This window comes from Ascaphus truei, chromosome 4 (assembly GCF_040206685.1).
Source record: "Ascaphus truei isolate aAscTru1 chromosome 4, aAscTru1.hap1, whole genome shotgun sequence".
Classification (NCBI taxonomy): domain Eukaryota; kingdom Metazoa; phylum Chordata; class Amphibia; order Anura; family Ascaphidae; genus Ascaphus; species Ascaphus truei.
The window spans coordinates 1,298,876-1,322,686 of record NC_134486.1 but is presented as its reverse complement, the minus strand read 5'-3'; the positions used below and the strand labels follow the sequence as shown (position 1 = coordinate 1,322,686).

The window sequence follows — 23,811 nt, the reverse complement described above, 5'->3', positions numbered from 1 at the left end:
GAATATGTATTGTTCCCATTCCAGTGTTTGCACCAACACATACACTGGGATCTATGCGGGAGGGAAAGGGTTAATGTTAATTCTGTGTTTATGGCCCTTTGTCCCTTTTCCCGCCTTTGCAGGCTCCATTTTGCAGTTTCGCCATAGGTCGCTGTTGGGGCTCAATACAATCCTATGGAGATTCCGGCGATTTGGGCCTGTTTCTGTAGAAGACCTGCGGGTGGCGCTCGAGAGGAGGAGCGGCGGTTCCCCATTGTAAGTCAATGGAGCCGTTCATTTCAATGGGGATTCCTCGACGCCGACCTCGAGGAACGAGTTGGCAGCCATCCAAACCGCAGACCGCAGAAGCGGATACAATATCTAAAAAAGAGCTTTTGATCACACTAGTTCAAGTTCAATCACAATTGGCGTGGGAAGCTTAGGTTCTAGAGCACCCAGGAATAAAATTATTTTTGCCCCTAGACCCTAGGAACCCCCACACTCGACCACCACCGGGTCCGAGAATTAAGGACTCCAGTAAAGGGTCGCGCTCGCCACGAGGGTCGCGCCGTTGACTCTAATGGTAGCGGAGGTCCCATTGAATACTATGGCGGCGCCGGCCCATGCATTTCCTATGGAGGCGCCGGCCATATTGATTCTAATGGAGGAAAGCCGCATGGTTTTGAAACGGCTAAGTCCAAAAGTGTGTAAAGGTAAAACCCATATCTCCGGTTCGGTGAGTACCAGAGGGCTGGAATTTTGGTCGCATGTAGTCACTGCTCCGGCATGACTGCATGACTATTTCCAGCCCTCTCCGATCAACCAGACGGAGTATGGGCAAATGTGAAAATTGTGATTTCCCCATTGACTTCAATGGCGGAGTTGCTCCATTGAAAGCCTATAGTGGCGGAGCCCATTGATTTCAATGGAAGAGTGAAAATCAGAGATTTATTTTAGCTTATAGCGGAGAATCCTGCATTAAAGTTAATAGGGGATTTTATTTTGCTTTTTGTATCTCCGGTTCTGGGGGTCGTGGAAGGCAGATATTTGGCCACTATGGCAAGGGTCCTACGGCATGAGGACCTGGCAAATTTCAGCCCACTCAGACCCACAGAACGGATTATTTTAATAGGTGTAGATATTAAAGAATATACTGTTTTGCAAGGCTGGTATAAAAGTTACTGGCTTTGCTTTATGTTAATGTTCAGGAGGGCGACACTTTGTCTACAACAGCCCCCCTGATCAAAGACTTGGCCACTCTGATTGTGTACAATAGGGCAGAGAAACGCAGAGCCTGAGTGGTCTGTAAGTGCCATAATTCACACCTACAGACAAAAGGGTACATACAAGTCTGGTAGACTTTCAGGCGCCCAAGGTTAGGGGATGGGGCTGAAACTCCATATAAACGAGTGTAAGCCCTATACCCAGTGTCTTTTCGTGATGTCTTCATTTGAACCTGTATTGTTGAATGAATTGCCAATCCTGTACCTGATTGCTTCATTGTCCAACCCTTAAGTTAGTGTCTATACCTTGTCTGTTATTTTTACCATCTTGTATTTTCACCTTCTTTAAGGAATAAACTATATTTATTATACCTAAGTAGTGTTCAATTCAACCCAGATATTTGGTGTATATTATAACCTATCACAAGTTACCATGACAGTGTGTGGGGGGAAGGTGCAGAGCACAGTGTGTGTGTGGGGGGGGGGGAAGGTGCAGAGCACAGTGTGTGTTGGTGTGGGGGAGGGGGAAGGTGCAGAGCAGTGTGTGTGGGGGAGGGGGGAAGGTGCAGAGCAGTGTGTGTGTGGGGGGGAGGGGGAAGGTGCAGCGCCGCGTGGCAGAGCGTTTCTCACCGGTAGCCGTCCCGACAGGCCTGGCTCACCATGTGCAGGATATAGGTCTGCTGGCTGTTCCCGGTGAGCCCGGGTAATAGGATAACCGTGGGGCGAGAGGCGGTGTCAGGGAACTGAAAACTGCCCTCATTATCTGCCCAATCCAGGGAGATCTGCCCCCCATCTGTCGTGCGGAGAATCTCACTGCAGAGACAAGAAGCGGGTCACTCGGGGGTACAGACTCATAGCGCCCTTCTGTCTGTGTCACCCTGCGGGGGGAGGGACAGACTCATAGCTCCCTTCTGTCTGTGTCACCCTGCGGGGGGAGGGACAGACTCATAGCTCCCTTCTGTCTGTGTCACTGTGTCACCCTGCGGGGGAGGGACAGGCTCATAGCTCCCTTCTGTCTGTGTCACTGTGTCACCCTGCGGGGGGAGGGACAGACACATAGCTCCCTTCTGTCTGTGTCACTGTGTCACCCTGCGGGGGGAGGGACAGACCCATAGCTCCCTTCTGTCTGTGTCACTGTGTCACCCTGCGGGGGGAGGGACAGACTCATAGCTCCCTTCTGTCTGTGTCACTGTGTCACCCTGCGGGGGGAGGGACAGACTCATAGCTCCCTTCTGTCTGTGTCACTGTGTCACCCTGCGGGGGGAGGGACAGACTCATAGCTCCCTTCTGTCTGTGTCACTGTGTCACCCTGCGGGGGGAGGGACAGTCTCATAGCTCCCTTCTGTCTGTGTCACTGTGTCACCCTGCGGGGGGAGGGAGAGGCTCATAGCTCCCTTCTGTCTGTGTCACTGTGTCACCCTGCGAGGGAGGGACAGACTCATAGCTCCCTTCTGTCTGTGTCACTGTGTCACCCTGCGGGGGGAGGGACAGACTCATAGCTCCCTTCTGTCTGTGTCACTGTGTCACCCTGCGGGGGGAGGGACAGACTCATAGCTCCCTTCTGTCTGTGTCACTGTGTCACCCTGCGGGGGGAGGGACAGGCTCATAGCTCCCTTCTGTCTGTGTCACCCTGCGGGGGGAGGGACAGACTCATAGCTCCCTTCTGTCTGTGTCACTGTGTCACCCTGCGGGGGGAGGGACAGACTCATAGCTCCCTTCTGTCTGTGTCACTGTGTCACCCTGCGGGTGGAGGGACAGACTCATAGCTCCCTTCTGTCTGTGTCACTGTGTCACCCTTAGGGGGGAGGGACAGGCTCATAGCTCCCTTCTGTCTGTGTCACTGTGAAACCTTTAGGGGGGGAGGGACAGGCTCATAGCTCCCTTCTGTCTGTGTCACCCTGCGGGGAGAGGGACAGACTCATAGCTCCCTTCTGTCTGTGTCACTGTGTCACCCTGCGGGTGGAGGGACAGACTCATAGCTCCCTTCTGTCTGTGTCACTGTGTCACCCTTAGGGGGGAGGGACAGGCTCATAGCTCCCTTCTGTCTGTGTCACTGTGAAACCTTTAGGGGGGGAGGGACAGGCTCATAGCTCCCTTCTGTCTGTGTCACTGTGTCACCCTGCGGGGAGAGGGACAGACTCATAGCTCCCTTCTGTCTGTGTCACTGTCACCCTGCGGGGGGAGGGACAGACTCATAGCTCCCTTCTGTCTGTGTCACCCTGCGGGGGGAGGGACAGGCTCATAGCTCCCTTCTGTCTGTGTCACTGTGTCACCCTGCGGGGGGAGGGACAGACTCATAGCTCCCTTCTGTCTGTGTCACTGTGTCATCCTGAGGGGGGAGGGAAAGACTCATAGCTCCCTTCTGTCTGTGTCACTGTGTCACCCTGCGGGGGGAGGGACTGACTCATAGCTCCCTTCTGTCTGTGTCACTATGTCACACAGCGGGGGAGGGACAGGCTCATAGCTCCCTTCTGTCTGTGTCACTGTGTCACCCTGCGGGGGGAGGGACAGACTCATAGCTCCCTTCTGTCTGTGTCACCCTGCGGGGGGAGGGACAGGCTCATAGCTCCCTTCTGTCTGTGTCACTGTGTCACCCTGCGGGGGGAGGGAAAGACTCATAGCTCCCTTCTGTCTGTGTCACTGTGTCACCCAGCGGGGGGAGGGACAAACTCATAGCTCCCTTCTGTCTGTGTCACTGTGTCACCCTGCGGGGGGAGGGAAAGACTCATAGCTCCCTTCTGTCTGTGTCACTGTGTCACCCTGCGGGGGGAGGGAAAGACTCATAGCTCCCTTCTGTCTGTGTCACTGTGTCACCCTGCGGGGGGAGGGACTGACTCATAGCTCCCTTCTGTCTGTGTCACTCTGCGGGGGAGGGACAGACTCATAGCTCCCTTCTGTCTGTGTCACTGTGTCACCCTGCAGGGGGAGGACAGACTCATAGCTCCTTTCTGTCTGTGTCACCCTGCAGGGGGGAGGGACAGACTCATAGCTCCCTTCTGTCTGTGTCACCCTGTGCGGGAGGGACAGACTCATAGCTCCCTTCTGTCTGTGTCACCCTGCGGGGGGAGGGACAGACTCATAGCTCCCTTCTGCCTTGCACCTCTGGAATGCCCTTCCCCTCAGTACCCGACTAGCACCCTCTCTATCCACCTTTAAGATCCACCTTAAGACACACTTGCTTAAAGAAGCATATGAATAGCACTGTGGATAATCTGAACACATGATACATAAAGCTTGGCCCCCTGCAGACGCACTTACCAGAACTCCCTCCTCCTGTCTCTGTACGTTCTCCCTACCTACCAATTAGATTGTAAGCTCCTCGGGGCAGGGACTCCTCTTCCTTAATGTTATGTTTATGTCTAAAGCACTTATTCCCATGATCTGTTATTTATTTGATTACCACGTGTATTACTACTGTGAAGCGCTATGTACATTAATGGCGCTATATAAATAAAGACATACAATACAATAGCTCCCTTCTGTCTGTGTCACTGTGTCACCCTGCGGGGGGAGGGACAGACTCATAGCTCCCTTCTGTCTGTGTCACTGTCACCCTGCGGGGGGAGGGACAGACTCATAGCTCCCTTCTGTCTGTGTCACTGTGTCACCCTGCGGGGGGAGGGACAGACTCATAGCTCCCTTCTGTCTGTGTCACCCTGCGGGGGGAGGGACAGACTCATAGCTCCCTTCTGTCTGTGTCACTGTGTCACCCTGTGGGGGGAGGGACAGACTCATAGCTCCCTTCTGTCTGTCACTGTGTCACCCTGCGGGGGGAGGGACAGGCTCATAGCTCCCTTCTGTCTGTCACTGTGTCACCCTGCGGGGGGAGGGACAGGCTCATAGCTCCCTTCTGTCTGTATCACCCTATGGGGGGAGGGACAGACTCATAGCTCCCTTCTGTCTGTGTCACTGTGTCACCCTGCGGGGGGAGGGACAGTCTCATAGCTCCCTTCTGTCTGTGTCACTGTGTCACCCTGCGGGGGGAGGGACAGGCTCATAGCTCCCTTCTGTCTGTGTCACTGTGTCACCCTGCGGGGGGAGGGACAGACTCAAAGCTCCCTTCTGTCTGTGTCACTGTGTCACCCTGCGGGGGGAGGGACAGGCTCATAGCTCCCTTCTGTCTGTGTCACCCTGCGGGGGGAGGGACAGACTCATAGCTCCCTTCTGTCTGTGTCACTGTGTCACCCTGTGGGGGGAGGGACAGACTCATAGCTCCCTTCTGTCTGTGTCACTGTGTCACCCTGTGGGGGGAGGGACAGACTCAAAGCTCCCTTCTGTCTGTGTCACTGTGTCACCCTGCGGGGGGAGGGACAGGCTCATAGCTCCCATCTGTCTGTGTCACCCTGCGGGGGGAAGGACAGACTCGTTTCTCCCTGTCTGTCACAGGGGGGGGGGTGTCCCCTTTCTGTGCTATGACTCACTTCCTGTAGGACACAGGGGGGCTGGATTTGAGGAGCACCCTGAACACGGTCTGCAGCCTCCCCCCATAACACCAGAGGGTGGGACAGAACTTCTCCCTCACCACAGGGCAGTGAGTCTCCAGGAAATGCTGGAAAGACGATCCTGAGAGAAGCCGAGGCCTCTGGGAAAAAACGAGAACCATACAGAACATTATCACCTGCATCGCTCTCTCGCTCGGCCCAGGGCCGTCTCCTTTCTGTCCTTAGCTCTCTCGCTCTGCCCAGGGCCGTCTCCTTTCTGTCCTTAGCTCTCTCGCTCTGCCCGGGACGTCTCCTTTCTGTCCTTGGCTCTCTCGCTCTGCCCAGGGCCGTCTCCTTTCTGTCCTTAGCTCTGTCGCTCTGCCCGGGACGTCTTTCTGTCCTTAGCTCTCTCGCTCTGCCCAGGGCCGTCTCCTTTCTTTCCTTAGCTCTCTCGCTCTGCCCAGGGCCGTCTTCTTTCTGTCCTTAGCTCTCTCGGTCTGCCCGGGCCGTCTCCTTTCTGTCCTTAGCTCTCTCGCTCTGCCCAGGGCCGTCTCTTTTCTGTCCTTAGCTCTCTCGCTCTGCCCAGGGCCGTCTCCTTTCTGTCCTTAGCTCTCTCGCTCTGCCCGGGACGTCTCCTTTCTGTCCTTAGCTCTCTCGCTCTGCCCAGGGCCGTCTCCTTTCTGTCCTTAGCTCTCTCGCTCTGCCCAGGGCTGTCTCCTTTCTGTCCTTAGCTCTCTCGCTCTGCCCAGGACGTCTCCTTTCTGTCCTTAGCTCTCTCGCTCGGCCCAGGACGTCTCCTTTCTGTCCTTAGCTCTCTCGCTCGGCCCAGGCCGTCTCCTTTCTGCCCTTAGCTCTCTCGGTCTGCATTTGTCATTTTGTAACCCTCAGATTGTATTTTTTAGTCACACTTTACAGACACGCACAGCCCCACCTTACAGACACGCACAGCCCCACCTTACAGACACGCACACAGCCCCACCTTACAGACACACACAGCCCCACCTTACAGACACACACAGCCCCACCTTACAGACACGCACACAGCCCCACCTTACAGACACGCACACAGCCCCACCTTACAGACACGCACACAGCCCCACCTTACAGACACACACAGCCCCACCTTACAGACACGCGCACAGCCCCACCTTACAGACACGCGCACAGCCCCACCTTACAGACACGCGCACAGCCCCACCTTACAGACACGCACACAGCCCCACCTTACAGACACGCAGCCCCACCTTACAGACACGCACACAGCCCCACCTTACAGACACGCACAGCCCCACCTTACAGACACGCACACAGCCCCACCTTACAGACACGCGCACACAGCCCCACCTTACAGACACGCGCACAGCCCCACCTTACAGACACGCACAGCCCCACCTTACAGACACGCACACAGCCCCACCTTACAGACACGCGCACAGCCCCACCTTACAGACACGCGCACAGCCCCACCTTACAGACACGCACACAGCCCCACCTTACAGACACGCACACAGCCCCACCTTACAGACACGCGCAGCCCCACCTTACAGACACGCGCACAGCCCCACCTTACAGACACACGCACAGCCCCACCTTACAGACACGCGCACAGCCCCACCTTACAGACACGCGCACAGCCCCACCTTACAGACACGCGCACAGCCCCACCTTACAGACACGCGCACAGCCCCACCTTACAGACACGCGCACAGCCCCACCTTACAGACACGCGCACAGCCCCACCTTACAGACACGCGCACAGCCCCACCTTACAGACACGCGCACAGCCCCACCTTACAGACACGCGCACAGCCCCACCTTACAGACACGCGCACAGCCCCACCTTACAGACACGCACACAGCCCCACCTTACAGACACGCACACAGCCCCACCTTACAGACACGCGCACAGCCCCACCTTACAGACACGCACAGCCCCACCTTACAGACACGCGCAGCCCCACCTTACAGACACGCACACACAGCCCCACCTTACAGACACGCACACAGCCCCACCTTACAGACACGCACACAGCCCCACCTTACAGACACGCACACAGCCCCACCTTACAGACACGCACACAGCCCCACCTTACAGACACGCACACAGCCCCACCTTACAGACACGCACACAGCCCCACCTTACAGACACGCGCACAGCCCCACCTTACAGACACGCGCACAGCCCCACCTTACAGACACGCGCACAGCCCCACCTTACAGACACGCGCACAGCCCCACCTTACAGACACGCGCACAGCCCCACCTTACAGACACGCGCACAGCCCCACCTTACAGACACGCGCACAGCCCCACCTTACAGACACGCGCACAGCCCCACCTTACAGACACGCACACAGCCCCACCTTACAGACACGCACACAGCCCCACCTTACAGACACGCACACAGCCCCACCTTACAGACACGCACAGCCCCACCTTACAGACACGCGCACAGCCCCACCTTACAGACACGCGCAGCCCCACCTTACAGACACGCGCAGCCCCACCTTACAGACACGCACACACAGCCCCACCTTACAGACACGCACACAGCCCCACCTTACAGACACGCACACAGCCCCACCTTACAGACACGCACACAGCCCCACCTTACAGACACGCACACAGCCCCACCTTACAGACACGCACACAGCCCCACCTTACAGACACGCGCACAGCCCCACCTTACAGACACGCGCACAGCCCCACCTTACAGACACGCGCACAGCCCCACCTTACAGACACGCGCACAGCCCCACCTTACAGACACGCGCACAGCCCCACCTTACAGACACGCGCACAGCCCCACCTTACAGACACGCGCACAGCCCCACCTTACAGACACGCACAGCCCCACCTTACAGACACGCACAGCCCCACCTTACAGACACGCACACAGCCCCACCTTACAGACACGCGCACAGCCCCACCTTACAGACACGCGCACAGCCCCACCTAACAGACACGCGCACAGCCCCACCTTACAGACACGCACAGCCCCACCTTACAGACACGCACACAGCCCCACCTTACAGACACGCACAGCCCCACCTTACAGACACGCACAGCCCCACCTTACAGACACGCGCACAGCCCCACCTTACAGACACACGCACAGCCCCACCTTACAGACACGCACACAGCCCCACCTTACAGACACGCACACAGCCCCACCTTACAGACACGCACAGCCCCACCTTACAGACACGCACAGCCCCACCTTACAGACACGCACACAGCCCCACCTTACAGACACGCACACAGCCCCACCTTACAGACACGCACACAGCCCCACCTTACAGACACGCACACAGCCCCACCTTACAGACACGCACACAGCCCCACCTTACAGACACGCGCACAGCCCCACCTTACAGACACGCGCACAGCCCCACCTTACAGACACGCGCAGCCCCACCTTACAGACACGCACACAGCCCCACCTTACAGACACGCACACAGCCCCACCTTACAGACACGCACAGCCCCACCTTACAGACACGCACACAGCCCCACCTTACAGACACGCGCACAGCCCCACCTTACAGACACGCGCACAGCCCCACCTTACAGACACGCACACAGCCCCACCTTACAGACACGCACACAGCCCCACCTTACAGACACGCACACAGCCCCACCTTACAGACACGCACACAGCCCCACCTTACAGACACGCACACAGCCCCACCTTACAGACACGCACACAGCCCCACCTTACAGACACGCACACAGCCCCACCTTACAGACACGCACACAGCCCCACCTTACAGACACGCACAGCCCCACCTTACAGACACGCACACAGCCCCACCTTACAGACACGCACACAGCCCCACCTTACAGACACGCACACAGCCCCACCTTACAGACACGCACACAGCCCCACCTTACAGACACGCGCAGCCCCACCTTACAGACACACGCACAGCCCCACCTTACAGACACGCACAGCCCCACCTTACAGACACGCGCACAGCCCCACCTTACAGACACGCGCAGCCCCACCTTACAGACACGCACACAGCCCCACCTTACAGACACACACACAGCCCCACCTTACAGACACGCGCACAGCCCCACCTTACAGACACGCGCACAGCCCCACCTTACAGACACGCGCACAGCCCCACCTTACAGACACGCACAGCCCCACCTTACAGACACGCACACAGCCCCACCTTACAGACACGCACACAGCCCCACCTTACAGACACGCACAGCCCCACCTAACAGACACGCACAGCCCCACCTTACAGACACGCGCACAGCCCCACCTTACAGACACGCACACAGCCCCACCTTACAGACACGCACACAGCCCCACCTTACAGACACGCGCACAGCCCCACCTTACAGACACGCGCACAGCCCCACCTTACAGACACGCACACAGCCCCACCTTACAGACACGCGCAGCCCCACCTTACAGACACGCACACAGCCCCACCTTACAGACACGCACAGCCCCACCTTACAGACACGCACAGCCCCACCTTACAGACACGCACAGCCCCACCTTACAGACACGCACAGCCCCACCTTACAGACACGCGCACAGCCCCACCTTACAGACACGCGCACAGCCCCACCTTACAGACACGCACAGCCCCACCTTACAGACACGCACAGCCCCACCTTACAGACACGCACAGCCCCACCTTACAGACACGCACACAGCCCCACCTTACAGACACGCACAGCCCCACCTTACAGACACGCACAGCCCCACCTTACAGACACGCGCACAGCCCCACCTTACAGACACGCGCACAGCCCCACCTTACAGACACGCGCACAGCCCCACCTTACAGACACGCACACAGCCCCACCTTACAGACACGCACACAGCCCCACCTTACAGACACGCACACAGCCCCACCTTACAGACACGCGCAGCCCCACCTTACAGACACGCACACAGCCCCACCTTACAGACACGCACACAGCCCCACCTTACAGACACGCACACAGCCCCACCTTACAGACACGCACACAGCCCCACCTTACAGACACGCACACAGCCCCACCTTACAGACACGCACACAGCCCCACCTTACAGACACGCACACAGCCCCACCTTACAGACACGCACACAGCCCCACCTTACAGACACGCACACAGCCCCACCTTACAGACACGCACACAGCCCCACCTTACAGACACGCACACAGCCCCACCTTACAGACACGCACACAGCCCCACCTTACAGACACGCACACAGCCCCACCTTACAGACACGCACACAGCCCCACCTTACAGACACGCACACAGCCCCACCTTACAGACACGCACACAGCCCCACCTTACAGACACGCACAGCCCCACCTTACAGACACGCGCACAGCCCCACCTTACAGACACGCGCACAGCCCCACCTTACAGACACGCGCACAGCCCCACCTTACAGACACGCACACAGCCCCACCTTACAGACACGCACACAGCCCCACCTTACAGACACGCGCAGCCCCACCTTACAGACACGCACACAGCCCCACCTTACAGACACGCGCACAGCCCCACCTTACAGACACGCGCAGCCCCACCTTACAGACACGCACACAGCCCCACCTTACAGACACGCACACAGCCCCACCTTACAGACACGCACAGCCACACCTTACAGACACGCACAGCCACACCTTACAGACACGCGCACAGCCCCACCTTACAGACACGCACACAGCCTCACCTTACAGACACGCACACAGCCCCACCTTACAGACACGCGCACAGCCCCACCTTACAGACACGCACAGCCCCACCTTACAGACACGCACAGCCCCACCTTACAGACACGCGCAGCCCCACCTTACAGACACGCACACAGCCCCACCTTACAGACACGCACACAGCCCCACCTTACAGACACGCGCAGCCCCACCTTACAGACACGCGCAGCCCCACCTTACAGACACGCACACAGCCCCACCTTACAGACACGCACACAGCCCCACCTTACAGACACGCACACAGCCCCACCTTACAGACACGCACAGCCCCACCTTACAGACACGCGCACAGCCCCACCTTACAGACACGCACAGCCCCACCTTACAGACACGCACAGCCCCACCTTACAGACACGCGCAGCCCCACCTTACAGACACGCGCAGCCCCACCTTACAGACACGCGCAGCCCCACCTTACAGACACGCGCAGCCCCACCTTACAGACACGCGCAGCCCCACCTTACAGACACGCGCAGCCCCACCTTACAGACACACACAGCCCCACCTTACAGACACGCGCAGCCCCACCTTACAGACACGCACACAGCCCCACCTTACAGACACGCACAGCCCCACCTTACAGACACGCACACAGCCCCACCTTACAGACACGCGCAGCCCCACCTTACAGACACGCGCAGCCCCACCTTACAGACACGCGCAGCCCCACCTTACAGACACGCGCAGCCCCACCTTACAGACACGCGCAGCCCCACCTTACAGACACGCGCAGCCCCACCTTACAGACACGCGCAGCCCCACCTTACAGACACGCGCAGCCCCACCTTACAGACACGCGCAGCCCCACCTTACAGACACGCGCAGCCCCACCTTACAGACACGCACACAGCCCCACCTTACAGACACGCGCAGCCCCACCTTACAGACACGCACACAGCCCCACCTTACAGACACGCACACAGCCCCACCTTACAGACACGCGCAGCCCCACCTTACAGACACGCACACAGCCCCACCTTACAGACACGCACAGCCCCACCTTACAGACACGCACACAGCCCCACCTTACAGACACGCACACAGCCCCACCTTACAGACACGCACAGCCCCACCTTACAGACACGCACACAGCCCCACCTTACAGACACGCACAGCCCCACCTTACAGACACGCGCACAGCCCCACCTTACAGACACGCACACAGCCCCACCTTACAGACACGCACACAGCCCCACCTTACAGACACGCACAGCCCCACCTTACAGACACACGCACACAGCCCCACCTTACAGACACGCGCAGCCCCACCTTACAGACACGCACAGCCCCACCTTACAGACACGCACAGCCCCACCTTACAGACACGCGCAGCCCCACCTTACAGACACGCGCACAGCCCCACCTTACAGACACGCACACAGCCCCACCTTACAGACACGCACACAGCCCCACCTTACAGACACGCACAGCCCCACCTTACAGACACGCTCACAGCCCCACCTTACAGACACGCGCACAGCCCCACCTTACAGACACGCACAGCCCCACCTTACAGACACGCGCGCAGCCCCACCTTACAGACACGCACAGCCCCACCTTACAGACACGCACACAGCCCCACCTTACAGACACGCACACAGCCCCACCTTACAGACACGCACACAGCCCCACCTTACAGACGCGCACAGCCCCACCTTACAGACACGCACAGCCCCACCTTACAGACACGCACACAGCCCCACCTTACAGACACGCACACAGCCCCACCTTACAGACACGCGCACAGCCCCACCTTACAGACACGCACAGCCCCACCTTACAGACACGCGCAGCCCCACCTTACAGACACGCGCAGCCCCACCTTACAGACACGCGCAGCCCCACCTTACAGACACGCGCAGCCCCACCTTATAGACACGCGCAGCCCCACCTTACAGACACGCGCAGCCCCACCTTACAGACACGCGCAGCCCCACCTTACAGACACGCGCAGCCCCACCTTACAGACACGCACACAGCCCCACCTTACAGACACGCACACAGCCCCACCTTACAGACACGCACACAGCCCCACCTTACAGACACGCACACAGCCCCACCTTACAGACACGCACACAGCCCCACCTTACAGACACGCACACAGCCCCACCTTACAGACACGCACACAGCCCCACCTTACAGACACGCACACAGCCCCACCTTACAGACACGCACACAGCCCCACCTTACAGACACGCACACAGCCCCACCTTACAGACACGCACACAGCCCCACCTTACAGACACGCACACAGCCCCACCTTACAGACACGCACACAGCCCCACCTTACAGACACGCACACAGCCCCACCTTACAGACACGCACACAGCCCCACCTTACAGACACGCGCAGCCCCACCTTACAGACACGCGCACAGCCCCACCTTACAGACACACAGCCCCACCTTACAGACACGCACAGCCCCACCTTACAGACACGCACAGCCCCACCTTACAGACACGCACAGCCCCACCTTACAGACACGCACAGCCCCACCTTACAGACACGCACAGCCCCACCTTACAGACACGCACAGCCCCACCTTACAGACACGCACACAGCCCCACCTTACAGACACGCACACAGCCCCACCTTACAGACACGCACACAGCCCCACCTTACAGACACGCACACAGCCCCACCTTACAGACACGCACACAGCCCCACCTTACAGACACGCACAGCCCCACCTTACAGACACGCACAGCCCCACCTTACAGACACGCGCACAGCCCCACCTTACAGACACGCGCACAGCCCCACCTTACAGACACGCGCACAGCCCCACCTTACAGACACGCGCACAGCCCCACCTTACAGACACGCACACAGCCCCACCTTACAGACACGCACACAGCCCCACCTTACAGACACGCACAGCCCCACCTTACAGACACGCACAGCCCCACCTTACAGACACGCACAGCCCCACCTTACAGACACGCGCACAGCCCCACCTTACAGACACGCGCACAGCCCCACCTTACAGACACGCGCACAGCCCCACCTTACAGACACGCGCACAGCCCCACCTTACAGACACGCACACAGCCCCACCTTACAGACACGCACACAGCCCCACCTTACAGACACGCACACAGCCCCACCTTACAGACACGTACAGCCCCACCTTACAGACACGCACACAGCCCCACCTTACAGACACGCACAGCCCCACCTTACAGACACGCGCACAGCCCCACCTTACAGACACGCACACAGCCCCACCTTACAGACACGCACACAGCCCCACCTTACAGACACGCACAGTCCCACCTTACAGACACGCACAGTCCCACCTTACAGACACGCACAGCCCCACCTTACAGACACGCGCACAGCCCCACCTTACAGACACGCGCACAGCCCCACCTTACAGACACGCACAGCCCCACCTTACAGACACGCACAGCCCCACCTTACAGACACGCGCACAGCCCCACCTTACAGACACGCGCACAGCCCCACCTTACAGACACGCGCACAGCCCCACCTTACAGACACGCGCACAGCCCCACCTTACAGACACGCGCACAGCCCCACCTTACAGACACGCGCACAGCCCCACCTTACAGACACGCACACAGCCCCACCTTACAGACACGCACACACAGCCCCACCTTACAGACACGCGCACAGCCCCACCTTACAGACACGCGCAGCCCCACCTTACAGACACGCGCAGCCCCACCTTACAGACACGCGCACAGCCCCACCTTACAGACACGCACACAGCCCCACCTTACAGACACGCGCACAGCCCCACCTTACAGACACGCGCACAGCCCCACCTTACAGACACGCGCACAGCCCCACCTTACAGACACGCGCAGCCCCACCTTACAGACACGCGCAGCCCCACCTTACAGACACGCGCAGCCCCACCTTACAGACACGCGCAGCCCCACCTTACAGACACGCGCAGCCCCACCTTACAGACACGCGCAGCCCCACCTTACAGACACGCGCAGCCCCACCTTACAGACACGCGCAGCCCCACCTTACAGACACGCGCAGCCCCACCTTACAGACACGCACACAGCCCCACCTTACAGACACGCACAGCCCCACATTACAGACACGCACACAGCCCCACCTTACAGACACGCACACAGCCCCACCTTACAGACACGCACACAGCCCCACCTTACAGACACGCACACAGCCTCACCTTACAGACACGCACACAGCCCCACCTTACAGACACGCGCAGCCCCACCTTACAGACACGCACACACAGCCCCACCTTACAGACACGCACACAGCCCCACCTTACAGACACGCACACAGCCCCACCTTACAGACACGCACACAGCCCCACCTTACAGACACGCGCACAGCCCCACCTTACAGACACGCACAGCCCCACCTTACAGACACGCACACAGCCCCACCTTACAGACACGCACACAGCCCCACCTTACAGACACGCGCACAGCCCCACCTTACAGACACGCGCACAGCCCCACCTTACAGACACGCGCAGAGCCCCACCTTACAGACACGCACACAGCCCCACCTTACAGACACGCACAGCCCCACCTTACAGACACGCGCACAGCCCCACCTTACAGACACGCGCACAGCCCCACCTTACAGACACGCACAGCCCCACCTTACAGACACGCACAGCCCCACCTTACAGACACGCACAGCCCCACCTTACAGACACGCACACAGCCCCACCTTACAGACACGCACAGCCCCACCTTACAGACACGCGCACAGCCCCACCTTACAGACACGCGCACAGCCCCACCTTACAGACACGCACAGCCCCACCTTACAGACACGCACAGCCCCACCTTACAGACACGCACACAGCCCCACCTTACAGACACGCACACAGCCCCACCTTACAGACACGCACACAGCCCCACCTTACAGACACGCACACAGCCCCACCTTACAGACACGCACAGCCCCACCTTACAGACACGCACAGCCCCACCTTACAGACACGCACAGCCCCACCTTACAGACACGCGCACAGCCCCACCTTACAGACACGCGCACAGCCCCACCTTACAGACACGCGCACAGCCCCACCTTACAGACACGCACAGCCCCACCTTACAGACACGCACACAGCCCCACCTTACAGACACGCACAGCCCCACCTTACAGACACGCACACAGCCCCACCTTACAGACACGCACACCCCCACCTTACAGACACGCACACAGCCCCACCTTACAGACACGCACACAGCCCCACCTTACAGACACGCACACAGCCCCACCTTACAGACACGCACAGCCCCACCTTACAGACACGCGCAGCCCCACCTTACAGACACGCGCAGCCCCACCTTACAGACACTCGCAGCCCCACCTTACAGACACGCGCACAGCCCCACCTTACAGACACTCGCAGCCCCACCTTACAGACACGCGCACAGCCCCACCTTACAGACACGCACACAGCCCCACCTTACAGACACGCGCACAGCCCCACCTTACAGACACGCACACAGCCCCACCTTACAGACACGCGCACAGCCCCACCTTACAGACACGCGCACAGCCCCACCTTACAGACACGCACAGCCCCACCTTACAGACACGCGCAGCCCCACCTTACAGACACGCGCAGCCCCACCTTACAGACACGCGCACAGCCCCACCTTACAGACACACGCAGCCCCACCTTACAGACACGCGCACAGCCCCACCTTACAGACACGCACACAGCCCCACCTTACAGACACGCGCACAGCCCCACCTTACAGACACGCACACAGCCCCACCTTACAGACACGCGCACAGCCCCACCTTACAGACACGCCCAGCCCCACCTTACAGACACGCGCAGCCCCACCTTACAGACACGCGCAGCCCCACCTTACAGACACGCGCAGCCCCACCTTACAGACACGCACACAGCCCCACCTTACAGACACGCACAGCCCCACCTTACAGACACGCACAGCCCCACCTTACAGACACGCACAGCCCCACCTTACAGACACGCACAGCCCCACCTTACAGACACGCACAGCCCCACCTTACAGACACGCGCACAGCCCCACCTTACAGACACGCGCACAGCCCCACCTTACAGACACGCGCACAGCCCCACCTTACAGACACGCGCAGCCCCACCTTACAGACACGCACACAGCCCCACCTTACAGACACGCACACAGCCCCACCTTACAGACACGCACAGCCCCACCTTACAGACACGCGCAGCCCCACCTTACAGACACGCGCAGCCCCACCTTACAGACACGCGCAGCCCCACCTTACAGACACGCACACAGCCCCACCTTACAGACACGCGCACAGCCCCACCTTACAGACACGCACAGCCCCACCTTACAGACACGCACACAGCCCCACCTTACAGACACGCACAGCCCCACCTTACAGACACGCACAGCCCCACCTTACAGACACGCACAGCCCCACCTTACAGACACGCACAGCCCCACCTTACAGACACGCGCACAGCCCCACCTTACAGACACGCGCACAGCCCCACCTTACAGACACGCGCACAGCCCCACCTTACAGACACGCGCACAGCCCCACCTTACAGACACGCACACAGCCCCACCTTACAGACACGCACACAGCCCCACCTTACAGACACGCACAGCCCCACCTTACAGACACGCACAGCCCCACCTTACAGACACGCACAGCCCCACCTTACAGACACGCACACAGCCCCACCTTACAGACACGCACAGCCCCACCTTACAGACACGCGCAGCCCCACCTTACAGACACGCGCAGCCCCACCTTACAGACACGCGCAGCCCCACCTTACAGACACGCGCAGCCCCACCTTACAGACACGCACACAGCCCCACCTTACAGACACGCACACAGCCCCACCTTACAGACACGCACAGCCCCACCTTACAGACACGCACAGCCCCACCTTACAGACACGCACAGCCCCACCTTAAAGACACGCGCACAGCCCCACCTTACAGACACGCACAGCCCCACCTTACAGACACGCACACAGCCCCACCTTACAGACACGCACAGCCCCACCTTACAGACACACAGCCCCACCTTACAGACACGCACAGCCCCACCTTACAGACACGCGCAGCCCCACCTTACAGACACGCGCAGCCCCACCTTACAGACACGCGCAGCCCCACCTTACAGACACGCACACAGCCCCACCTTACAGACACGCACAGCCCCACCTTACAGACACGCACACAGCCCCACCTTACAGACACGCGCACAGCCCCACCTTACAGACACGCACAGCCCCACCTTACAGACACGCACACAGCCCCACCTTAGAGACACGCACACAGCCCCACCTTACAGACACGCGCACAGCCCCACCTTACAGACACGCACAGCCCCACCTTACAGACACGCACAGCCCCACCTTACAGACACGCACAGCCCCACCTTACAGACACGCACACAGCCCCACCTTACAGACACGCACACAGCCCCACCTTACAGACACGCACACAGCCCCACCTTACAGACACGCACAGCCCCACCTTACAGACACGCGCAGCCCCACCTTACAGACACGCACAGCCCCACCTTACAGACACACAGCCCCACCTTACAGACACGCGCACAGCCCCACCTTACAGACACGCGCACAGCCCCACCTTACAGACACGCGCACAGCCCCACCTTACAGACACGCACACAGCCCCACCTTACAGACACGCGCACAGCCCCACCTTACAGACACGCACACAGCCCCACCTTACAGACACGCACAGCCCCACCTTACAGACACGCACAGCCCCACCTTACAGACACGCACAGCCCCACCTTACAGACACGCACAGCCCCACCTTACAGACACGCACAGCCCCACCTTACAGACACGCACAGCCCCACCTTACAGACACGCACAGCCCCACCTTACAGACACGCACAGCCCCACCTTACAGACACGCACAGCCCCACCTTACAGACACGCACAGCCCCACCTTACAGACACGCACAGCCCCACCTTACAGACACGCGCACAGCCCCACCTTACAGACACGCGCACAGCCCCACCTTACAGACACGCGCACAGCCCCACCTTACAGACACGCGCACAGCCCCACCTTACAGACACGCGCACAGCCCCACCTTACAGACACGCGCACAGCCCCACCTTACAGACACGCGCACAGCCCCACCTTACAGACACGCGCACAGCCCCACCTTACAGACACGCACACAGCCCCACCTTACAGACACGCGCAGCCCCACCTTACAGACACGCGCACAGCCCCACCTTACAGACACGCGCACAGCCCCACCTTACAGACACGCGCACAGCCCCACCTTACAGACACGCGCACAGCCCCACCTTACAGACACGCACAGAGCCCCACCTTACAGACACGCGCACAGCCCCACCTTACAGACACGCACAGCCCCACCTTACAGACACGCGCACAGCCCCACCTTACAGACACGCGCACAGCCCCACCTTACAGACACGCACACAGCCCCACCTTACAGACACGCACACAGCCCCACCTTACAGACACGCACACAGCCCCACCTTACAGACACGCACAGCCCCACCTTACAGACACGCGCACAGCCCCACCTTACAGACACACGCACAGCCCCACCTTACAGACACGCACACAGCCCCACCTTACAGACACGCGCACAGCCCCACCTTACAGACACGCACAGCCCCACCTTACAGACACGCACAGCCCCACCTTACAGACACGCACAGCCCCACCTTACAGACACGCACAGCCCCACCTTACAGACACGCACAGCCCCACCTTACAGACACGCACAGCCCCACCTTACAGACACGCACACAGCCCCACCTTACAGACACGCACAGCCCCACCTTACAGACACGCGCACAGCCCCACCTTACAGACACACGCACAGCCCCACCTTACAGACACACGCACAGCCCCACCTTACAGACACGCGCACAGCCCCACCTTACAGACACGCACACAGCCCCACCTTACAGACACGCGCACAGCCCCACCTTACAGACACGCGCACAGCCCCACCTTACAGACACGCGCACAGCCCCACCTTACAGACACGCGCACAGCCCCACCTTACAGACACGCGCACAGCCCCACCTTACAGACACGCGCACAGCCCCACCTTACAGACACGCACAGCCCCACCTTACAGACACGCACACAGCCCCACCTTACAGACACGCACACAGCCCCACCTTACAGACACGCACACAGCCCCACCTTACAGACACGCGCACAGCCCCACCTTACAGACACGCGCACAGCCCCACCTTACAGACACGCGCACAGCCCCACCTTACAGACACGCACAGCCCCACCTTACAGACAAGCACACAGCCCCACCTTACAGACAAGCACACAGCCCCACCTTACAGACACGCACACAGCCCCACCTTACAGACACGCGCACAGCCCCACCTTACAGACACGCACAGCCCCACCTTACAGACACGCACAGCCCCACCTTACAGACACGCACACAGCCCCACCTTACAGACACGCGCAGCCCCACCTTACAGACACGCGCAGCCCCACCTTACAGACACGCACACAGCCCCACCTTACAGACACGCACAGCCCCACCTTACAGACACGCGCACAGCCCCACCTTACAGACACGCGCACAGCCCCACCTTACAGACACGCGCACAGCCCCACCTTACAGACACGCACAGCCCCACCTTACAGACACACACAGCCCCACCTTACAGACACGCGCACAGCCCCACCTTACAGACACACACAGCCCCACCTTACAGACACGCACACAGCCCCACCTTACAGACACGCACAGCCCCACCTTACAGACACGCACACAGCCCCACCTTACAGACACGCGCAGCCCCACCTTACAGACACGCACACACAGCCCCACCTTACAGACGCAGTTCCAGTAGTAACACAGATATATGGCGCCGATTCCCAGGAGAAGAGACGCTGTCCACTTCTGTGCCGCTGTGTGCGGGGGTTGAGAAGTACCCACCTGCATGCTGCCTACTACCGACACAACACAAAGTCACCACACCACACTATATTAAAATGTGACTCTCCACCACAATGTGAAATCAAAGCACACAGACACACACTTCCCTGCAGCACACAGACACACACTTCCCTGCAGCACACAGTCACACACTTCCCTGCAGCACGCAGACACACACTTCCCTGCAGCACGCAGACACACACTTCCCTGCAGCACAGACACACACTTCCCTGCAGCACACAGACACACACTTCCCTGCAGCACACAGACACACACTTCCCTGCAGCACAGACACACACACACTTCCCTGCAGTACACAGACACACACTTCCCTGCAGCACAGATACACACTTCCCTGCAGCACGCAGTCACACACTTCCCTGCAGCACACAGACACACACTTCCCTGCAGCACACAGACACACACTTCCCTGCAGCACAGATACACACTTCCCTGCAGCACACAGACACACACTTCCCTGCAGCACAGATACACAGTTCCCTGCAGCACACAGACACACACTTCCCTGCAGCACACAGACACACACTTCCCTGCAGCACAGATACACACTTCCTTGCAGTACAGACACACACTTCCCTGCAGCACAGATACACACTTCCTTGCAGCACGCAGTCACACACACTTTCCTGCAGCACACAGACACACACTTCCCTGCAGCACACAGACACACACTTCCCTGCAGCACACAGACACACACTTCCCTGCAGCACACAGACACACACTTCCCTGCAGCACACAGACACACACTTCCCTGCAGCACAGTCACACACTTCCCTGCAGCACAGTCACACACTTCCCTGCAGCACACAGTCACACACTTCCCTGCAGCACACAGTCACACACTTCCCTGCAGCACACAGACACACACTTCCCTGCAGCACACAGACACACACTTCCCTGCAGCACAGACACACACTTCCCTGCAGCACACAGACACACACTTCCCTGCAGCACGCAGTCACACACACTTCCCTGCAGCACACAGACACACACTTCCCTGCAGCACAGACACACACTTCCCTGCAGCACACAGACACACACTTCCCTGCAGCACACAGTCACACACTTCCCTGCAGCACGCAGTCACACACTTCCCTGCAGCACGCAGTCACACACTTCCCTGCAGCACACAGACACACACTTCCCTGCAGCACAGACACACACTTCCCTGCAGCACGCAGTCACACACTTCCCTGCAGCACACAGACACACACTTCCCTGCAGCACAGACACACACTTCCCTGCAGCACACAGACACACACTTCCCTGCAGCACGCAGACACACACTTCCCTGCAGCACGCAGACACACACTTCCCTGCAGCACAGACACACACTTCCCTGCAGCACACAGACACACACTTCCCTGCAGCACACAGTCACACACTTCCCTGCAGCACACAGTCACACACTTCCCTGCAGCACAGACACACACTTCCCTGCAGCACAGATACACACTTCCCTGCAGCACACAGACACACACTTCCCTGCAGCATACAGTAACACACACTTCCCTGCAGCACACAGACACACACTTCCCTGCAGCACAGATACACACTTCCTTGCAGCACACAGACACACACTTCCCTGCAGCACAGATACACACTTCCTTGCAGCACGCAGTCACACACTTCCCTGCAGCACACAGACACACACTTCCCTGCAGCACACAGTCACACACTTCCCTGCAGCACACAGTCACACACTTCCCTGCAGCACACAGACACACACTTCCCTGCAGCACACAGACACACACTTCCCTGCAGCACACAGACACACACTTCCCTGCAGCACACAATCACACACTTCCCTGCAGCACACAGACACACACTTCCCTGCAGCACAGACACACACTTCCCTGCAGCACACAGACACACACTTCCCTGCAGCACGCAGACACACACTTCCCTGCAGCACGCAGACACACACTTCCCTGCAGCACGCAGACACACACTTCCCTGCAGCACAGACACACACTTCCCTGCAGCACGCAGACACACACTTCCCTGCAGCACACAGACACACACTTCCCTGCAGCACAGATACACACTTCCCTGCAGCACACAGACACACACTTCCCTGCAGCACACAGACACACACTTCCCTGCAGCACAGATACACACTTCCCTGCAGCACACACACACACTTCCCTGCAGCACAGATACACACTTCCCTGCAGCACACAGACACACACTTCCCTGCAGCACAGATACACACTTCCCTGCAGCACACAGGCACACACACTTCCCTGCAGCACAGATACACACTTCCCTGCAGCACACAGGCACACACACTTCCCTGCAGCACAGATACACACTTCCCTGCAGCACACAGGCACACACACTTCCCTGCAGCACAGACACACACTTCCCTGCAGCACACAGACACACACTTCCCTGCAGCACACAGACACACACTTCCCTGCAGCACAGACACACACACACTTCCCTGCAGTACACAGACACACACTTCCCTGCAGCACAGAT

At 59.3% G+C, this 23,811-nt stretch overlaps 1 protein-coding gene across 1 annotated transcript in view; it reads right to left on the bottom strand.

The window, feature by feature from the left end:
• The window catches only part of ABHD1 (abhydrolase domain containing 1), a 45,444-nt gene extending 23,656 nt beyond the window's left edge, over nucleotides 1-21,788 (bottom strand). Inside the window, exons 1-3 of the mRNA XM_075595152.1 lie at nucleotides 21,199-21,788; nucleotides 5,624-5,784; nucleotides 1,833-2,015 (exon numbers count right to left, since the gene is read on the bottom strand). Coding sequence (XP_075451267.1) covers nucleotides 1,833-2,015; nucleotides 5,624-5,784; nucleotides 21,199-21,312 — 458 coding nt within the window. The 5' untranslated portion in view covers nucleotides 21,313-21,788. The remainder of the gene's footprint in view (nucleotides 1-1,832; nucleotides 2,016-5,623; nucleotides 5,785-21,198) is intronic.
• Between the last annotated feature and the right edge of the window lie 2,023 nt (nucleotides 21,789-23,811).